The sequence below is a fragment of the Seriola lalandi genome, unplaced genomic scaffold (genome assembly GCF_002814215.2).
Source record: "Seriola lalandi dorsalis isolate HSWRI2012SDOR001 ecotype SW California unplaced genomic scaffold, Sedor1 jcf7180002054464, whole genome shotgun sequence".
NCBI classification, from domain to species: domain Eukaryota; kingdom Metazoa; phylum Chordata; class Actinopteri; order Carangiformes; family Carangidae; genus Seriola; species Seriola lalandi.
The window spans coordinates 152,757-172,961 of record NW_019525017.1 but is presented as its reverse complement, the minus strand read 5'-3'; the positions used below and the strand labels follow the sequence as shown (position 1 = coordinate 172,961).

General features: G+C 38.7%; 2 protein-coding genes across 2 annotated transcripts; one reads left to right on the top strand and one right to left on the bottom strand.

The window, feature by feature from the left end:
- The first annotated feature begins 1,317 nt into the window (after positions 1–1,317).
- LOC111658637 (polyserase-2-like) lies at positions 1,318–5,061 on the top strand. Its single transcript, XM_023411216.2, has 10 exons — positions 1,318–1,372; positions 2,424–2,444; positions 2,658–2,820; positions 2,927–3,195; positions 3,287–3,432; positions 3,521–3,818; positions 3,929–4,100; positions 4,192–4,457; positions 4,597–4,706; positions 4,800–5,061. The coding sequence occupies exons 1-10, from the start codon at positions 1,318–1,320 to the stop codon at positions 5,058–5,060; spliced, it is 1,761 nt and encodes a 586-aa protein (XP_023266984.1). The 3' UTR covers position 5,061.
- Positions 5,062–5,308: 247 nt separating this feature from the next.
- Positions 5,309–19,001, bottom strand: LOC111658703 (integrin alpha-M-like). The gene is made up of 30 exons (XM_023411331.2): positions 18,845–19,001; positions 17,374–17,476; positions 17,142–17,245; positions 16,934–17,004; positions 16,647–16,761; positions 14,667–14,794; positions 14,372–14,517; positions 13,766–13,916; positions 13,135–13,285; positions 12,901–12,974; positions 12,563–12,677; positions 11,449–11,588; positions 11,170–11,316; positions 10,860–11,072; positions 10,601–10,734; positions 10,177–10,325; positions 9,912–10,066; positions 9,590–9,715; positions 9,144–9,217; positions 8,337–8,478; positions 8,139–8,237; positions 7,959–8,038; positions 7,782–7,868; positions 7,591–7,660; positions 7,374–7,472; positions 7,177–7,257; positions 6,961–7,071; positions 6,635–6,748; positions 6,442–6,552; positions 5,309–6,200 (listed from the first exon to the last, which is right to left on the bottom strand). Exons 1-30 carry the CDS (start codon positions 18,879–18,881, stop codon positions 6,102–6,104), a joined length of 3,426 nt encoding a protein of 1,141 aa, XP_023267099.1. The 5' UTR covers positions 18,882–19,001; the 3' UTR covers positions 5,309–6,101.
- Between the last annotated feature and the right edge of the window lie 1,204 nt (positions 19,002–20,205).

Here is a 20,205-nt window from a genome sequence, read left to right as displayed (position 1 = left end):
ATGATGGATGAGGTGAAATGGTTTCAGCTTAAACATGAACTTAGGAAACCGATTGTTTGTTGTTACGTGAGCGTCACGTCATCAACATGTCAGCAGGAGCTCCCTGAATTCCTCTTCCTTTGTGGAGCTTTTTTTATGCATTGTGCTGACAGACAGGTCAAATACATGCTGTCAGTGATGTGTTGTAGTTTAAAAGGTGCTGGTAGAAATGTTTAAGTATATCTGTGAATGACATTCACATTTGACATGTTTGGTTGTGTGCTGAGATGACAACACTGCAGCTGATTAACCCCTTTCTGTCCAACAAACCCCATTACCCCTGTCTGATAATTATTTTTAATCATGATGAATGCCAGTAGTTTGTTTTATGAGTTAGAGTAGACTACTTTGGATTACTCAACATGAAAGCACGCATTACTTATTCAATCCATTGACATCATACTGTAGATATATTCCTTTTAATCTGATTAGATATATTAGTAATGTGTGTATTTTTAAATGAGCTATAAATGTCATGAGCAGCCTGAATGCTACGTCCTGCCACCGTTGCATTACAACAGGTAGTGAGCATGACACCAGTTACATAACCATGACATGTTTTGTCTCTGAAATACCATTTAATCTCAAGCCAAGGAGCTGAAGCTGAAATGTACTATTGTTCCACAAACAGCGACAACAGACACTTTTGTCACTTCTTGTGAAAATGTTCCACTGCCGTCTGTACAAGCATGTGACATGTCAGGTATTTGCTGTCTCTCACGCTGGGTTGTGCAAAAGTCTCATATTTGACTGTTTTTTCCATTCCAAGCTGTTGATACTAAATGAGGCTCAGACTATGAAAGGGGCAGAATTAAAACCACTGCTTATAACCAAGTTTTATTCCAGGTATCATCAAAAAAATAAATAAAAAAGGAAAATTAAAAATTCTAATATTTATTCTACAGTTAAATTGTGTGTGTGCGTGCGTGCGTGCGTGCGTGCGTGCGTGCGTGCGTGTGTGTGTGTGTGTGTGTGTGCATGCGTGCGTGTGTGTGTGTGTGTGTGTGTGTGTTGTAAACCTCACAACACCTTTAATTCTTGCAGTTAAAGGACTTGTAGTTAGGACAGTGGCCTCCAAGCTGTGTATAAACAGTATGAAATTACATTACTGGAATGCTTTGGTCTCTTTTCCACAAAAATTAAGCAGAAGGAACAAGGAAACTGTTCATCTCAATTGATGTTGAATATTTCTCACAGTGGGAGGGGCACACCTCATGGCAGGTGACCCGTCTAGCCAAGCATATAAAGAGGGACAAACAAAAACCGTTCAGTCACACAATGGCTTTGAGGAAATGGTTCTGCGTATTGACCCTGGCGAGTCTTTTGCCTGCAGGTAGGTCAAACTTTAGATCGGCTCAGCATCTTTGATTATCAGCAGATGCTGGGAAACTTGTTTAACAAAACGTGGGTAGACCAACTTAAAAATGAACATTATCCCCATGTATGTTTACTGACTGTGTTCCAGCAGGAGCAGCCACAGCTCTGAGTTCTTCAGGTGAAATGAAAAACAGATTCTTCAAACCGAGAAAATGTGAATGTAAAGCAAATATGTCTGTAACATTTGTAAGCAAGACTGAACAGTTGATTTAATTCAATATCTTAAATTTATTAAATCCTGTTAACAACTGATCTTATAATTGCGAAATTCAAGATATGACTATGAATTAATTATTTAACTTTAGCTTAGTTAAATCATTCTAAGGCAGTAGGTGAACTTTGGTTCTTATGTTGTACCAGCTTGAAATAATTTACAGATTTTCCTTTCATAGATAAACAGCAGCATCCACAATCTTTCGCACTTTCACAAGTGTTTTCTTTTGTGATTACTTGGCAGTTATTATCTCTGCCAATTTATTCTGTCTTAAATGCTGAATAACCAGAATTAGTAAGTATGGAAATACATCTATCACATGCAGTCTGTTATAGTGTAATGTATCTTACATGAAATGATCCCTCTGTGTTAACGTGGATACTGATGTTGTCGGGCTGGAAACTGTTTTGCCAGCTGGCTGCAAGAAACGTGAACTTCTGACATGTTGTAGCATTAAAATATGATTAAGAAGTAGAATTAGTTATGACTTTATAGCTTTATAAATCCAAGTTGCTACAAGTACCATCAGTTAAGTGCAAATGTCATGGATCACAATGTAAATAGTCTTTATAAAAAAGGATAATTTAAGGAACAATTTATTTTAAACCACATTTTGACACTGATTCCAAAGGAGAATAAACAGAAGCCTTCACTTTTTATGTACTGTATTTATTTATTTATTTATTGTAACTGAAGAAAATAATCTATTTCTGTTCTTTTGGAGCGTTTGCCTAGAAAAAGCTACAATAGTCAGATAACTATGACTAACCCATTTGTGTTGCTTCTTTCCCAGAATCACATGCTCAGCTTGATGGTATGACATTTTTTTTAATTCTACATTTCCTTGAAGTTTTCCAACTGTTTAATGCTGGGATTTATTATCCCTATAACAAGATGCTCCATCTGCTTTCCCTGTGACAACCTGGGAAATATTATTTATCATTTCCATAATATCTCTTTGACTAATTGATTTAGTAGTTTGACAGACTTTGCTTCTCACATGTGGCCTCACTGATCTGTTTTCCAGTGTGTGGCACTGCTCCCCTGAACAACAGGATAGTTGGAGGTGAAGATGCTCCACCTGGAAGTTGGCCCTGGCAGGTCAGTCTGCAGAGGCCTGGCGGCCATGTTTGTGGCGGTTCCCTCATCAACAGAGAGTGGGTGGTGTCTGCTGCTCACTGCTTCTCCAGGTGGGTAACTACTATATAACAGAGGATGTATTTGTGTGTGTCTCAGTCTGTGTTTGGTGATGATTTTCATCTTCAAACTAATTCATATTTGTCACTTTGACTTTAGTACAAGTACGTCTGGATGGCAGGTTTCTCTGGGCCGTCAGAACCTGCAGGGCACAAACCCAAATGAAGTGTCCAGAACTGTTGCCAGAATCATTTTACATCCAAACTATGACAGCGACAGCAGCGACAACGACATTGCTCTGCTCAGATTCTCCTCACCAGTCATGTTCACAGACTACATCAGACCTGTGTGTCTGGCAGCCAGTGACAGTGTGTTCAACAACGGTACTGACAGCTGGGTCACTGGCTGGGGCGCAGTCAACGAGGGAGGTGAGTCTGCTTGTTGCTGTAAAACAGTTTGATCAGTCACATAAAGTGTAGGTGGATGCATGAATTGTTTCTCTTCTTGTTGGTCTCTCAGTGTCTTTACCGTTCCCTCAAACTCTACAAGAGGTGGAGGTGCCAGTTCTGGGAAACAGACAGTGTAACTGTCTCAATGGAGTCGGTACAGTCACAGACAACATGATCTGTGCTGGTGTTCTGGCAGGAGGCAAAGACTCATGTCAGGTCAGCTGCTTCTTTTCATTTGTCACTTGTTGGTAAATGTGTTTAGGATTTCCTCGCCGTCTCAGACGTGTCCTCTCCATCTCCTCAGGGTGACTCAGGAGGTCCAATGGTGAGCAAACAGGGCTCCGTGTGGGTCCAGTCTGGAATAGTCAGTTTTGGTTTTGGCTGTGCTCGTCCCAATCTGCCAGGAGTTTACTCCAGAGTGTCCCGCTACCAGTCCTGGATCAACTCCTTCATCAGCTCTGATAAGCCAGGCTTTGTCCAGTTCAGCTCCAGTGGGCCGGACGCTGACAGCATCTACAACTGTCCTGATCTCCCTCCTCCCTCAGCACCTTCACCAACAACAAGGCCAACTATTATCACCCAAAGTGTAGCCAGTCCTGCCAGTAAGCATATTTCAAATAAAACTTTTACACTCATACAATTTGGATTATTTATTTTCCTTTATCTGCAATTTATTTCGGTATCTCTTCATTTATCAAATATCCTCTTTAAGGGTCAGTGTGTGGCAAAGCTCCCATGAACAGTCGTTCTATTGGTGACAGTAGTGTAGTGCCTGGAGGAATGTGGCCCTGGATGGTGAGTCTCCACAAAAATGGGGTCTACACTTGTGGAGGAACCCTCATCGCTGATAAGTTTGTCCTCACCAGTGGTCAATGCTTCTCTACGTAAGAATAAAAGTAATTTGTATTGATTACTCATTGAAGGTATTAACCAGTGGACATGTATTTCTCATGAGTTCTTTTATCCTCTTTACAGCCTCAATCCAAATGTCCGGGAGTGGAGCGTGTTTCTCGGCCAGAGACGCGTAAACAATTTTGAGGAATTTGAGATGTCTTTGGATGTTGTGAACATTACATTGAGCAAAATTGCGGGCTCCAATATTGCTCTGCTTCAGCTGGATAAACCAGTCAGCTACAGTGATTATATCCAGCCTGCATGTGTGGACATTAGCAATGACAGATCCTTCCCCATTGGTAGCCCATGCTGGGTGGCAGGCTGGGGGAAGGGGAGTAAGAGCAGAGGTAAGAATTTGTTAAGGTTTTGTGTTTTTTACAAGTTGTACTTATATACTGTGACAAGTGTAATTTCAGTTGATCTTTGATAGGTGAGATTGATGAGTCACACAAACTGTACTCATGTGGGTAAATGGGATTTCTCTAGGTGCCGATAAAGATGGCTCAGGTCTTCGGGACCTTGAAACTCAAGTGGCAAGTTGTGGGAACGTTTCTGATTCGGAGAACATTTGCACTCATACCATGGACCTTCAGCAGGTAAAAAAAAAAAAGTGGGGAAAGAAAAGCATTGTACTCTTTTGAATTAGGAGTGTCAGGACCTCACTGATGATGAATCCTTTTTTTTCGCAGGGGGATACGGGCAGCCCTCTACTGTGCAAGTCGGACTCATCTTGGTTCCAGGTGGCCGTTGTAACGATGAGCGGAAGTAAATCAGTCCGTGCAGACATTCAGGTCTTTGCAAAGACTTCAAGATTTGGGTCGTTCTTGAAGGAGACAGTTGGTGACATGCCCTCTCCTGCAGCAGCTACAACAGGAAATGCACCAGGTTTCACAATTTCCTTATTCTTCGCTTTCACTGTCCCCATTTCTTCCATATTCCTGTTGTTGTGATAGTAGGTCTGTTCATTATTGCACTCAAAAGTCAAGCTGACCGATAGCTTTGACCACTCTTCCTTACGTTTATATTGTGTACTGTAAATGATACTCAGGTCACACTAAAGAGAATGCATCACGAGGCACTTACAAATAAGTTTATATTTTTATAACAACAGAAGGCATTTTACTGTAATACAATTTTACAGGGAAATATCTTTTTCAAAATGTTTCATTTAATCCTGAAGGAAAAAAATGAAGGACAGTATTTTTCATAATATTTATTCTCGATTCCATCATATTGTACCTGTTTTCTCTGAGTCATGTATGATTCAGACAAATGAAATGTGACAGTATATAATAAATATTGATGAAGCATAAAACAAATGTCTTTTCCATAAATTCTACATACTTATTGCTCAATATTACATATCTAATCAATTGTCCCTAAACAAAGCAATTCAGATTGTCAAGAAAAAGTGCATTAAATTGTTATTTTTAGCAAGCAGCTCCTAAGCATAACAGTTTTACAGTACCTTATGTGACGAAAACCCGAATCCAGCCGATCATACCGTGTTGATTTTTTTTCACATGATTAATACAAAATGTATAAATTAACATACATACTTAGCAGAAATAGAAACACAGAAATGTTTCACTGTACACCAACAGTCGGCTGTTTAGTTCAAAATGTCACTTTGCAAAACCTGCCTGAAGCACCTGGGCTGTGTTCAGAATCTCTCCCCATGTAATATATATAATGCACGACATTAACCTTCTGCCACTTTATTTAAATCTGGTTCCCAACCTTTTCGTCTAGTTTTGATCTCTTGTCACATGGTACATGTGTGGTTTTCCTTTGTTTCATTTGATTGAGGGAGTGATTTCAGGACACAGCCAAGCTCTTCTCTAGTTAATGAATCAAAAGTGAAGGAATGATAAAAGTAGTAAAAATGCCACTGGAGATTTGTTGTTTTGTGACCAGCTGCAATCAGCAGGCTAACATTGGGATTGTGCTGGATCTGGAAACAGCCAGTGTCAGTGGGATAGAAATAGATGTTATGCCTCGTCTGGTGTGGCTCCACCTTCACCAGCCCCTGCACCTTCCCCTCCTGCGTCATTAATCATTTCCTGGTATTTACTCTTGAAAAATCCCGCCTGAGAGAAAGAAATATAGAAAATTATCCAAAAACACTGCAATCCTGCATTAGAGCTGCATCATAAACAAATGACAAGAACCAAACCAGATGAGGGAACAACTGCTGAATATTTGAAAATGAAAAGACACTGACTGGGTGCAATTTGCAGTAATGGTGACCCAGTAGCACACCTTATAGTGACTTCATTGTCTCCATGAGGCCGTATAATGAACTGAAACAATGTATATACAGTATTTCACCTTATACAGGCCAGCGGTGAGTAAAGCCAGTAGAGCCAACCCTCCCAAGGATCCTCCGACGATCTCTTTGGTGAAGTCTGGTTCCGGATACACTTCTACCTCTGCCTCAATCTGTGAGGTGAAATGACACAATGAGGATCAAATTCAAGCTCATTTAAGAGCACAAATAAAGAGAACTTTAAGGTGTAATCACCTTGCGAATGGGAGGGTTGTTATTAGACCCTGTTGAAAAGAAGATGAACTGGTTCCTGTCGTACTCCAGACTGGCCGTGCTGGTCAAGAGGAATTTGGCAGACTTAAGTCCAATCTGTTTGAGAAATACAGGGGTTTAGGATGAGCATTTTGACTTGATCTGCAGTGATGTTCAGTTTTATTAATTGTTATTTCTGAATATAATATAAATATGTAATATTTGGGACCAGTTGTAATCGAAATACTTACAAATTCAGCACCTAAAATGTGAATAAAATGTAAACTCATAACTTCACTTGTTAAGTATTACACATGCACATCAATTACCTGCTCTATCCATCCTGAGCTAAGGTTGGCAGAGATTTTGTACTTCCTACTCTCCAGTCTTCCCATGAACCTAGTGCACTTGAACACTCTGCACTTGGCTATGGAGCAGTCCTGTGAGCGATTGAGAGAAGGCAGAAAGCAGAGAAAGCTGTAATGCAGTGCAATGTACATTTCTAAATATACATGCCAGACTGTAGATGGTAGAGGCGTACTTACCACTACTTTATTTTTCTGTATCTGAGCAACAAAATCTTTGACACTAGCTTGTTCATCCATGTCTCTTTGGCAGTCTGGAATCTGAAATAGAGCCGATTCATGTCAGTTTAACAGGTCCTTACATTTAACCACGTCCATCCATCTGCCCGTCCATGAGGCTGTAGTTGCACAAAAAGACATATTTTTGGGATCATTACCTGCAAACTGTCTGAATCCACCCAGATGTCTTTATCACCGAGCTTTACCGGCACCTTGATCACAACAGTGAAATTCAGCGCTCTGATATCATTTGTAACCTAAAAGAAAGGGTGAAAAGAAATGGTTGGTACTTAAGACTCTAAACAAGCCTAGACAGAATCAAGGTAATGAACATTAACATCATGTTTGATACTATCATATCATAAGATATTTTACCACAAGTGATTGTTGGACTGGTTTCTGCAAATCATTCTTTCCATAAGTGAAATTGTTGTAGCTGAGGGAACTAAACAGATTAAACACACACATATTAAACATCTTTTTTAATATTACTTAATACAGTGTCAACTTAAAATGATTACTTTTTTAAAATGAATTCCTTTTGTCTCACACAGAACAACACAAACCTTTCAACTGTGACGAAAATGCTGTACTTCACATCAATCTCTCTCATTTTGTAAAGCTCATTTGAACTGGTGTGTTCCTGATTGCCACTAAAAGAGAGAAGTGAAATTAACTGACTAGTGAATACCTACAGGCTTGGTGCATAGTGTTGTGCTTATTCACAGGCAGCTGAACAATACCTGGTGGCATTTGCAGTGACAAAAATCCTCCTCTGAAGTTGATTGTTGGTTTCGATCCCATAGGACACGATGAAGGAAGCCTAACGTGAAAGAGTTGAGAGAGATCAGGTTGCCTCCGCAGTTTGATCGACTGTCTCTGCAGCAATGAGAAGAGATGCTGCTGTACAAAAAAACACAAACCTTAGTGTTGCTCTTGAAAATAGGCTTGTCTATGGTGCAGTCTGTCCTTCCTCGTGATAATCCATCCTCACTATCCAATGAGTTGCACTCAATTCTTCCCTATATGAAACACAAAACCAAACATCAACCACAATTGCTGCATGACCTAAGAGAGGAGCCGACCAGAGATGAACTGAAACAGACATCCTCATGCCTTACTTGCAGACTTGTGAACTTCCTGTAAGAGAGCCCAGCTGGGTATGTGAGGATAACGCGGCTGTTGTAGGAGTTTTCACCACTGTTCTCCACTGTTACAGTGACATTCAACAGTTCATCAATGCCCACTTTAACCTCTGAGGATCTGGCAGATTATGAAAAAAGAGAAAAGTGACAGGAGAGGAAAACAAGTCTAAGAGACTACAGGCGTGCTAGCAACTCTCTGAGGCCCTACGTAGGCACAGCAATTTGGCTAAATGCTAACATGCTCTCAATGACAATGCTAACATACTGATAGTAAGTAGGTATAACATTTCCCATGTTTTCTATCTTAGTTTAGTGTGTTAGCATGCAAACGTTTGCCAATTAGCACAAAACACAAAGTACAGCTGAGGCTCACGGGAGTGTCATTAGTTTTGAATGTATTTGATCATCAACCAAAGAACTGCTGCATGAAAAGTTAAGGGATCACTAATATGATAATAAATCATCCTGAGAGAGACATGAATATGTGCGCCAAATGTCATGGCCCAGCTGTTGAAGCTTTTTAAGTTAAAGCAAATTAGAAACTCTAGGTTGCGATAAAGAGAAAGACAAAGGATCTATGAGGTCTAGGATTCATGTTCTATCTTGTTGAGATATTTAAGCCTGAACTGACCGACTGACTGATAAACGACATCCCTGCTATTTTCTTTCTCTACCGTGCCTGCAACCCCAAAACTGAAACGTCTGAACTCTTTGTACTTGCAGAAATGAACAAAGTAAACATGTGTTCACACACTCAGGTTAGGTGTCACTTTTGTATCTCACCTTGTGAAGTTGAAATCCACTTTCAGGTTATCAACACACTTGTTGTCATTGCCGCAGTTGATCTCAAACCCTAACTGTGGAAGAGAGCGTGAACATATTTATTCAGAAAGTGTTACAGCAAAGACATTGCAGTTTAAGTTTGTCCGTCTGTTCTCACAAATAAATTTACAATATTGATTCCTGCACATTTCATAGCGCTGTAGAACTCGCCAAAGTAGCTAATATAAAGTGGTCAATTGTGATGCAACTTGGAAATGAATTCCCAAAAAGTAGTAGTCAAAGTGAAGCTGTGTTCTTTATCTATACCCCGTCTTCGCCACCTTACTTACTTCAAAAACCCGTGACAACTAGGTTTTGTTCCGTTAATATTCTGAAGACCACGTGTAAGAACTGTTAGCAAGTATTAAACTGACCAATAGACAAGGGTGTCTTTAAAGGTCACTTACAGGATGAATGGTTGTGGTTTGAGCCTGCTGGGAGAGACTTGGTTTGAGATCTGTATTAGAGGGCAGACCATCAAAGGTGAACTTGAGCTCATTGGAAAGTACATTGAGAGCATCTTCTGGACAAGCCTGCAAGAAGAGGGCACAATTATGAAGTACTCTTTGTCAAAGATGTGAAGGTTGCACTGGATTCAGTGACTTATTGCAGGACTCTTTAAAATAGCATGGGCTTAAAAAATAGGATTTTTGGGGTTTTCCAGTCTGAACCTCTTTGGGTTGTGGTAAGTTTCCCTGATGTTATTGTTAAAGATGTTAAACAACTCACATCAATAAGGAAGTTCTCGGTGAGGCATTTTTCGTCATTTAAGACAAGAATAATCGATCCAGTCTTCTCTTGTTGGTTCTCAGTGATGTAAGCTCTGTTGTTTGGGGCCTTGCGAGTGGCATCCAGTGTTAGAGTATAATTAATCCTTGCTTGAGCTGGAATAAATTAGAGTTTAATCTACATGTTGCTCATGTACACACATACAAGGATTTAAACAGATGGACAGTGGCTCTTTGGTTAGGAAAAAGTGAGGACAATGAGTCACCTGTGGCTACTGTAGACTCTCTGGTCATTGTAAAGCAGATTGCAGCAGAGTTCTTCAATGGTTGTTTGCAGTCGTTGCTTGACTGCTGAGTAGGGATTTGGTTTGGGTTGAATGAAACCGTAGCTACTACCATTACTATAGGTTTTGATCTAGAAATAGACAGAGCAGGAAAATACATGAGGAAAAAAGACTTTGGCTTTGTGATGAATAATCTAACAGAATACCAAACTGATAACAGTTGTATCTTCATGCCATTACTGACAAACAGTTTTGTCCTTAATTAGTACAAAGAGACTCAATGACTAAACATTTCTTTGCTCTACACACACACTGCAAAGTGGAAGTTTAGTTACTCCTGAAAGCGTAACAGTAGAATGATGAAAACACACCATAATAATGAATGAGAGGAGTATCTTGTACTAACCTGAGTAAGACAACTTTGCCCTTTGAACCCACCGCTAAGTCAGGCAGTCCGTCCCCACTCTGGTCAGAAGACCTCCGACTGATCGACATACCGAAGAACTTCAGTCCTGACTGGACTTCAGAGGCAGCAATTCTCTATGTAAGTGGAAGCATTTTAGTTCATCGAATTTAAAATTGTATAAATTTTAAGTACCTTGGCAAACATAAGGCCTGTCATACTGGATGTGTTAAATCTTTGCTGGCTCTTTGAGTTCGCTCACCTGCGAGTAGGTATCATTGATTCCCCTTCTTCTTTCGCCGAGGAATATGTAGATGCTGCCTTGACCGTCGTTCTCCAGAGGTGCTCCAACTGCCAAATCACTGAGAGCATCTTCATTAAGATCAGGCAGTACAGCAAGAGACGAGCCAAACCTTCCTTTGTCAGACGCCGCCCCTCTCAGTATCACCGGAGAATCTAAGCGACACTCAACATTCTGGTGAAAATATAAGGATGAGAGTCAGTGATTGCATGAGCGTTAAAAAAAATACAAATAGATTAATTTAATGGCACTAGATTAAACTGGTATTTACCGAACCCGTTAACATGCAAACGTAAACTCTTCCCTCTCTATCAGAGTCCTTGTACATAGGGGCAGATATGAGGATTAGGTCAGTGAAGCCGTCGCGATCCATATCCATTGCACAAACCTCTGCACCAAAATATTCACCAGTCTGAAACTGATGTAGGAAGCAACAAATGATCACAAAACAATTCAAATAAAGGAAGAAAACAACATTTTTTATTCAAGAGAAAACATTTTTCGTCTTCTACACATGGATCGTCTATCTATCTTATGGGTAAACACGCACCTGCCACGGAGAGGGGTCAATCAATTGTTGGTTTCGTCCACTGTCAACTGCCATCACAATCCCTACGTGTTTATACCTCGGAGCGCCAACAACTGTCAGTGGGCTGTTTCGCCGGGTTATAGCAACTGCCATGGAGTAACCTACAATTTGAGAGTCAAAGCCATCATGATTTCGCCAATGTATTTATATTTTTCATTATCATTAGCGCTGCAGGGAAAAAAGTTGAAAATTAGATATTTCAGCAAATAGTCATAAAAAAAAAAAAGATAAAATAATACAAAAACTTCTTTGAGTCTCAGGCTATCCAATATTTCTTGAAGGAGCCTTCCAGTTCATAATAGTCTTGTCTTGTCAGTGTGTGACCTGCATGTTTGAGACCTAATTTTCCCCAACATTCAAGTCCTGGGATTGCAAATCCTTGCTGAGATCTTACTGGCTTTTGTAAAACTCTTAATCTTAACCAATATGCTCAGTGGTGGGTGTAGTGTTCTTCTTAACTTTGGTGATTTTTATTTATCAAACTTAAATTAAATAAATGAGAGAGAAGATGGATTATTCTTTTACAAAAATGCTGTCCTTTTTAGTGTTTTATGTGTGACATAAAATACATGTAAGCTGAAAAAAAACACTTGACTGATATGAAAGATGCTTGCATATAAACTACTACTTCAAATTACTGACTCCTTATTCCTCATTTGCCTTCTTCATGTCCCTTTTACAAACTCACATTTGATCTATGTATGTCCAAAAGACAAGTGGGAGGATTACAGTAGATCAGTGCAAATACAACTCTGTCATGGTTTGCCTTAAGGACTCTTTGTGTTTGGACTTTTTAAATTAGTTTGGTCATTGCCATTTCCTGTTTTATTTTGAAATAGCTTTTTCTTCCCGGTCATTGTTCTTTTCTTTTGTTCTTTTTTTTTTTTCTGTTTTTTTGTTCCTGGCTGGTGTATTTTGGATTCTTGGTTTTTTGTAAGTTTCTGTTTTTCCTTCACTTAATAAATGACAGATTTCACTTACTCTTGGATGGTCTGCATTTGGGTCCATTATAACTTTAAAACCTGACACAAATCACGTGTATATGTTTTCTAGTGTATTATTATGTTATTCATACCCAGATAACTGTCAGGCTCTATAAACGCAGGCTCAAAAGGCGCCTGGCCTCTGACTGGGTATTGCAGGAAGCCTCCTCTCCACTGGTTGGCACCAACAACAGCCATCTGAATTGCCTGCAGCATAGACAGACATTTTAAGAAAATGTTTCCCATAAATCACCAAAATAATAAGCTAAATGCATTATAGATTCAAAATATGTTTTCTGTTAAATTGTGCAGCTGTCTGTTTGCTCTGTAGCTACAAAGGCTGGCATATAGAGACATGAGTGAGTGGGTGTCTGTGTGTCTCAGACTATATTGTCCAGTGAATTGCTGGTGTATATTGTTTTTTAGTTACCCCAGGCACAAAAGCAACACTGAATCCACCCTGAGCCATTTCCATTTTCAGTGTCTCTCCACTGGATTGAGATCCTGTAACAGCAAAAGAAATGAGCACTTATCATTTCTTGTTTGTTATAACAGTATTTTCATATATTCCAATTCAATAACATATTCCAACTGAATAAATGAAACTGGACTCTAACGCATGTATAGTATTTTCAACTGAAAATGTCAATATGATCATCTGTACCTTCAATAGAGAAGATTTTGTCCTGCAAATTCTGCCTTATCTTTTGAAGTGCTTCAAAGTTCTCCACTTGAAACACATGGTCGTTCGAGGGAGAAGATGCAATGGTAATCAGTTCATTTTTTGCACTGACATCAAAAAATGCACTTCCCACCTAGAAATGTTGAGAAAAAATATTTAAGTTCTTATACTGTGCAACAGAGTTGATTTGTTTACTTGTTAATATACAGTTGATAAGATAAAGGTTTTAGCCACATAAAAAGGCCATTCATTAAATTATATAATTTAATAATGAATATATATAATTAAAATATCATTTGTATTAATTACTCGCAAATTGACTGACAGGTCTTAAATAGACAAGCTAAACTTGACAGAAACTAAATCCAAGATAACGCCTCTCAAATTAATTTTTTTTTTTTACAAAGGTTTGTGAACTGGGCTGGTTATATAAGAAAGTATAATACAAATTGACAGGATCGGAGAAATTAGATTTTGGACATTTGGCCTTTAAAGTAGTCAAATAGCATCATGTGACAGTATTCACCGTATATCTTGGTTACACGTATAAAACACAAAAAAGGCCTTTTTATGAAAATACATTCTGCACGTTTGACTTAACTGAACAACTTACCCCAATTGCAAATCGAACAATCTTTTTCTGCTCAGCGGAACGAGCTGCATTTGGCAACTGAGTCCGGTCATGAGACGCTCCATCAGTAATGACTATCAAGATCCTCTTCACGTTTGGTCTGGAACCTCTTCTTTGTGTGAAAATATTTTCCCTAAACAAGAAAGATATCTTTTTAAGACACTTTTTTACTGTGTTCTTTGTCATGTTATAAGACTATATCTCTAGAGACATCAACATTTGTGAACAATTTTGACACCTTGCAGTTTCTTTGTTTCAAAATATGTGCATTATCTCAGTAATGCAAGTTTATTGGCTTAATGTTCCACATTTAGTTCTGCCAGTTGTCCAGGAATGTAAATAAAACAATTTTAATGTCTAGCCCTGTTCCCATCCACTGCACAGGAGACAGTACACAACACCACAAACTATAGCTTTTGACATCCCAAGTAGGAGTTGCCTTAGTCAGAAATTTCCAAAGTCTACACAGTTCTTAGTGCTTTCAAACTTGTTGTTTTTTCAGGACTAGAAAAGTATATAGTACATCTGTTACAATTCAATTCAAACCACCATTACATTATCTGACTTTAGTATCATGTCAGCACCTACACCACATATCTGATGGCCTTGGCTGTGTAAGTTGCTCCCATTTGTTGATATATTCCCTTAATGTTAGACTCCCATTGTCCAGATGTGAAAAAATTATCAAAGTAATAGTGGATATGGGGTGACGAAGAGAACTGGGCAACAGCAAACTGAAAAAAGAGGAGAAAAATTGTGGAAACATAAATATTGGAAACCGTTACAAATTGTGGAATTATATTTACAAATGGAATTGCATTTTCTTCAACACTGCACCACAAATGAGTGTAGTTTAAGTGACAGTGGGAACACAGTACTTTACCTGTCTACCTTTTCCCATTAGTGTGCGGACCAGATCTATCACGAAGTCCTTCATTCTTCTAAAATCTGGATCAGATACGCTGCCTGAACCATCCAAGAGAAATGCAATATCTGCTTCGGCTCGGCAATCTGTCAAAGACAGACAATAGAATTATCAGTTAAGCGTTCATTTGAACATTTTTCCACATAATATATCACATGAAATATACAGTATGTATGCAGCAAGCAGATTCTGTGGATACTTAACACCTACAGAAAGTTCCCTTTTAACATACCTTTGAATTCTTTCATTATACCTGCATTATCTAGGTGACTACATCAGTCATAACCTTTTCATTTTGTGTAAGTTCACAAAAATCATTATGCAGCACAGGGACACCAGGAACCATGCAGGTGGCAAAAGCCAATCAGGTGAGTGGGCCAAACTAATAAGTAGGCTCATGGCCAGCAGGTGTGGAGACCGCGAGCTGCCTCCACAAACACTAATGATGCTGTGTATCTCTCTCAATGTGGCTGATAGTGTTTTGTACACTTGTGGGTCTGGTAAGCCAAATATCTTTCATCGTTAACTATGTTTTATGTTTATTTTTGTGTTTTTATTGATGGATACTGTAGGCGTGCAAACACCCCGAGGTACTGTATCTTTTAATCACTGATATAGAATATATATCGAAAAGAGATGGATGACCTAGTGCTGAGGTTTGCAATGTATTAATTCAGCTTTGCAAACTTTAGTATTAGGTATTTTATTTCTTATTCCCTTTTTTATCATGGTTCATTGTAGAACTGACTTCACATAGTTTCATTTCTAGTAGTTTCTAATGCTGCTGCTGCTGCTGCTGCTGCTGCTGCTGCTGCTGCTGCTGCTGCTGCTGGTGGCCTCCAGTTCACGTTTGATGGCGATATGGTTTGCGGTCAAACATTTTATTAGTGTGTTTTTTCATTTCAAGTTAGTTTTGGTTTGTGTTACATTTCTCTCAGGTAGAATAATTCCTCTGCTCAGTGAGTGGGTAGTTGGTTTTCCGTCTGTGGTACAACTGCTCTTTATTCCTTGTTTTAGAATTTAGTAAATGTTATGGCAGATAACCCACACTGACTGTTGTGGCCTTAATACACCTATGTTAATATTATATATTGTGTTTTTAATTACTGTAAATGTTATTTTGAAATGTTTTTTTATATATATATATATATATATATATATATATTTTAGATTTTTTTTGTTTGTTTTGTTTGTTTTTTTACATTACATATTTGATGAGAGGCAAAGGAGGTGAGTGGGTTGGGTTTCACAATGAATAACAATCCAGAGGAAGGAATTAAAAGGAGGAACATATTTGGTATTTGTTTGTTCCATTTAATCCAGACATGCTTCTAGAGGTGTTCTGAAAGTACAAGCCAAAGATGATCAACAATGACATGCTTCAGCCCAGGACAACATGTGGTAAGAGACTTTATTTCTACAAGGTTTTATGTCAAAGTTGTCTTTATTTATTTTTTGTTTAAAATTCATTCAATTTTATTCACTATTGTTTCAGTTTATAGATAATACACTGATTTAATGTGTGCTAATTATTGGTATTTCTTTCCACAGACTATATATATTACAGAAATTGTTTTTTTATTCTAATTGTGAGGTCCAACAGCTTGTGGGGTCTGACAGCTTTGTAGGAACCAAAATGCTGGACCCCACAAGTTTAAATGGATATGAATGCTCTGGCTAAGGGACTGCTTTTAGGGTTAGAGCTAGGGTTGGGTCAGGGTAAGGCATGCAGTGGTGACAGTCAAGGTTACTGAAGGGGCTAGGGAATGCATTGTCAATGACGATCCTGTGTGTGTGTGTGTGTGTGTGTGTGTGTGTGTGTGTGTGTGTGTGTGTGTGTTGACATGAAAATATTGAGATATATTATTATGAATATTTTTCTCCCCTACCTTTTTTATCATGGGTATTTTTTTCACAAACTCTGCATATGGCATTTACCTTCAAGAGAAGACGGAATAGGAGGTCCAAAACTATTTGAAGGGTCTATCGCAAAGCACACACCATTGTACATAGTGATACTCCTGCAGTCCTTTGGGATGGTCGGGCCACATGCCTGAAAAGAGATAACACAGTTACATTAACAGGCAATACGTTGATTTGTTTTCCTGTCACCTTAAACAACACTTTCAAGCTGCAAGAAGTTTAAAAGGTTTAAGGGGAATTTTGACTGATTGCTGCCTTGATATTAACAATGTAGTGGAAATCTCTGTAGTTTACAAACTCACCACAGTGTTTTGATTGGCGGGATCACTCGTCATTGTCAAACCAAGGGACATGTTGACTGCAAACGCTGGCACTGAATTGTAAACAGTTATGGTGGGGGGTGGGGGGAACTAATATACTATTCAAGTAACATGCTTGGTGGAAAAACACCTTCACCATGTAAGTTTCAAGACTTTCTGTTGAAATGTTTAGAAATCAATAGTTACCTACCTGGAATGGGCAATTTTTGGCATGAATTGTCTCTAGTGGTGCACCTGTATATTTCACCCCTTTCATTTAGTGAATTCTGTTGAAGGGGAGCGCTGACGAGCAAGCTGAGGAAGTGAAAACCAGACAAATGTGCGTGGTGAGCACAGTGTAGCTAAATAAAGCCTATATCTTCTGTATTATGAAATGTTATCTGTTCATGTCCTCAGTGCTCTGACACATGTGTCTGACTTACTCTGACTGTCTTTGCACCACCTGGTAGCCAAAACCTGCGGCTCCGTTACTCCAGGACTTCCAAGCCACGGGTTCGATGTTGAAACAAGGTGCAGTTTTTAACACTGAGAAATGAAAAGATCAGAATCTGATTTAAAACCACTATGAACAGACTGTTAATGTGATTATAACATACATTGCCTCCCTAATAAAGCCACTAGGGAGCACCATGGTCAAAAAAAAGGTCAAATTCTAAACATAGCTCGAAAAAATTATTCATTTAAAAAATATATTCAGAATTACATTCTTGAGCCAGTTATTTTCCTTCCTGTAAACTTGTGATTCTTATTCTATGTGATATTTCTTCTTCCTTAATATTTCTTTAAAAGCAGAAAAGACTGTTTTTATACTAAAATACTGTGTACTACCTCACACGGACACATGTAGGACTTCCTGATAGATATGGGATTTTCTGACATTGAGTGTTTTCATTGCACAAGTAAAGCCTTCCTTTTTTTCCTTATTTGGCCAGATACAATACAAACTCTAACTGCCTGACAAAATCTGAATATTTTCTTATGGTCAACAACTTAATAAGAGATTGTGTGAATAGACTGAAATTCAGACTGACACTGGTCAAGTATGTCTGACAGATATTGATCAATTTTGGCATCATTTACTCGGGTTCTGCGTTTTCTTGTCACTCCACCCTTAGTTAGGTTTCTGTAGCCATTGTTGTATCAGAAAAACAGTAAAAAGTTGCTCTTGATTGTACAAGTCAAATACATACTGAGCTAGTTTAAAACACACGGCAGCAGAAATGGTAAATTATTCATACCCTCTGAGTGGGACAGATGTGCTGTGTTGGTTGTGATATTTGTCATGGTGTCACAAGTTTAGTAGGCTCAGCAAGATTACTTTTAAGAGATGAGTAATTGCTGCTGTAGCTTCTTTATGGTCAATTTGCATTCAAACATAATGTAGGATGTCTGCCTCTAAAGATTGTGGCCTGTTAAGCGGGTGAAATGTCAGTACACCCCCACCCCACCCCCCACCCACAGGATGTACATAATGAATAGGTTGATAATTGGTTCTCATAATGTCTTGTGATTATTTGCCAGTCTTGCTAGTGTCATTTAATTGTTATAAAGTGACTTCATTATTGATGGCATATATTAATTATAACTGAGTTTTACTGTTATATTTGATGGAATTTCTGCAACAGGTGCCTTTTCTCACAATACTTGCAATTCAATTGTATTCAATATTAAGGGCTTTTTTTTTTTTTTTTTTACATTACGTTTTCTACATTTGTAGTCATTAATCTTCTAGTCGTGTTGCTTTTTATAAAATAACAATTTATGATATTTGGTATGCATAACTCACAGCTGAAGACGGTGTAAATTAAATATGTCTTTAAATAAAATTGCTGGCAACAAATATTTTTAAAGAGACAACGAAAGACAAAATCAGGAGGTTCAAACGTGTCTTACCCGTCAAGAATATTGTAGCAGTAATTATGAAGTCCATTGTATTCTTCCCATGAAAAAGTGTGATGCAGTCTCTGAGCTCTGAATGTATTTGGAAACTATGACAGGTATTTCTTCTACTGTCAGAGAGGTTAATGTCGCAAGCAAACTGCAGAAATCATGCGGTTTGATAGCTAGTTAGAGGAACTCACATGTAGGAGGGGTTACAATATTGACAAACCTTCTATTTAGTGTGGGGACACTATATGCTGTCACTTGATTGCACAAAGCATGGTCATTGTTTAATTCTGTTTCAGTCCTTCAAGATCTTATTTTTCAAAGACCCGTATGTCTACGACTATTGAGCAGAAGGAACTCATTTACAAGTTAGTTTCAGAGCAAGCAGCATTATGATATACCCAGAATGATGTGATGGACGCACAACATATGTTGTTTAAGGTTAGGGATAGGGCTTCCGTAGTTCTGTCGAGGCTTTCGTCATACGGAAGTGGGCGTCGTTCCTTGGGTTGGAGAAAGAATACTTTCGTCCTGGACCCATGCGGAAACGACGGACCCCGAACAGGAGACACAGACCCAATAGGCACCGATTTCACAGCTGATAACGTTGATTTACAAGTTGCCTAAACAAAACTTTATTTTTTTTCCAATTAAGTTAGTAGCCTTCTCTCCTTGTGCCTGGCCGTGATGCATATCATCCGTCCTCTTTGCCAAGACAGTTGGTAAAATACTTCCAGGATTTCCAGTATTCGCTCCTGCTAACTGAAATAGCATTGCTAATCCTCTCATAATTTCATCCTAGAAGTCACTTGCTCCCACGTTGATGGATGACAAGTGCGTCTCATTTAGGATCAGCTCTGTTGCATCTAGCATAATACACTGACCAAGCCGGTGGCCCTTCCTGACGCAGCCTGGGTTCGAGGGAGCCAAGGATCCCAGCAGCCAACCTGCTCCACTGCTCTAATAAAGATTAAATGTATATATAGCTATATACAACAGGAAGGAAATTTAGTTGTTGACTGTATGAAGGGAATTACCTTTACACATTGAATGCGAGACCAGTCAGGGAGAGAGGAAGTGACATTTTATATCAATAGATCTGAATCTATTATTTGTTTCTCCTTACCATAGTGAGATTAGGCATAAACCAAACAACTGTTCAAACAAGCCATGCAATACTTCTAAATATAAAAAGTTTCATTTCTCCTTTTGCTTGACTTCCTCTGTATTGTCCTATCCCAGCTGTTAGAATACTTGAGCACTAACACTATGAGTTGGTGGAATAGCGATGGGTTTACTATCTGACGGCTTTATGTCTGTTTTTTTTAATAAGTTTGAAATAGATAAATCATAATAGATGTTCTATG

Bases quoted from the DNA above. Each gene is read 5' to 3' on its own strand.
- LOC111658637 (XM_023411216.2), top strand. From the start codon at position 1,318: ATGGCTTTGAGGAAATGGTTCTGCGTATTGACCCTGGCGAGTCTTTTG. The intron at 2,445-2,657 runs GTATGACATTTT...TCTGTTTTCCAG, and splicing joins ATCACATGCTCAGCTTGATG to TGTGTGGCACTGCTCCCCTG. The intron at 4,101-4,191 runs GTAAGAATAAAA...TCCTCTTTACAG, and splicing joins AGTGGTCAATGCTTCTCTAC to CCTCAATCCAAATGTCCGGG.
- LOC111658703 (XM_023411331.2), bottom strand. From the start codon at position 18,881: ATGGACTTCATAATTACTGCTACAATATTCTTGACGG. The intron at 17,477-18,844 runs GTAAGACACGTT...TTCATTTCTCAG, and splicing joins TGCTACAATATTCTTGACGG to TGTTAAAAACTGCACCTTGT. The intron at 17,005-17,141 runs GTAGGTAACTAT...TTTACAATTCAG, and splicing joins CCAAAAATTGCCCATTCCAG to TGCCAGCGTTTGCAGTCAAC.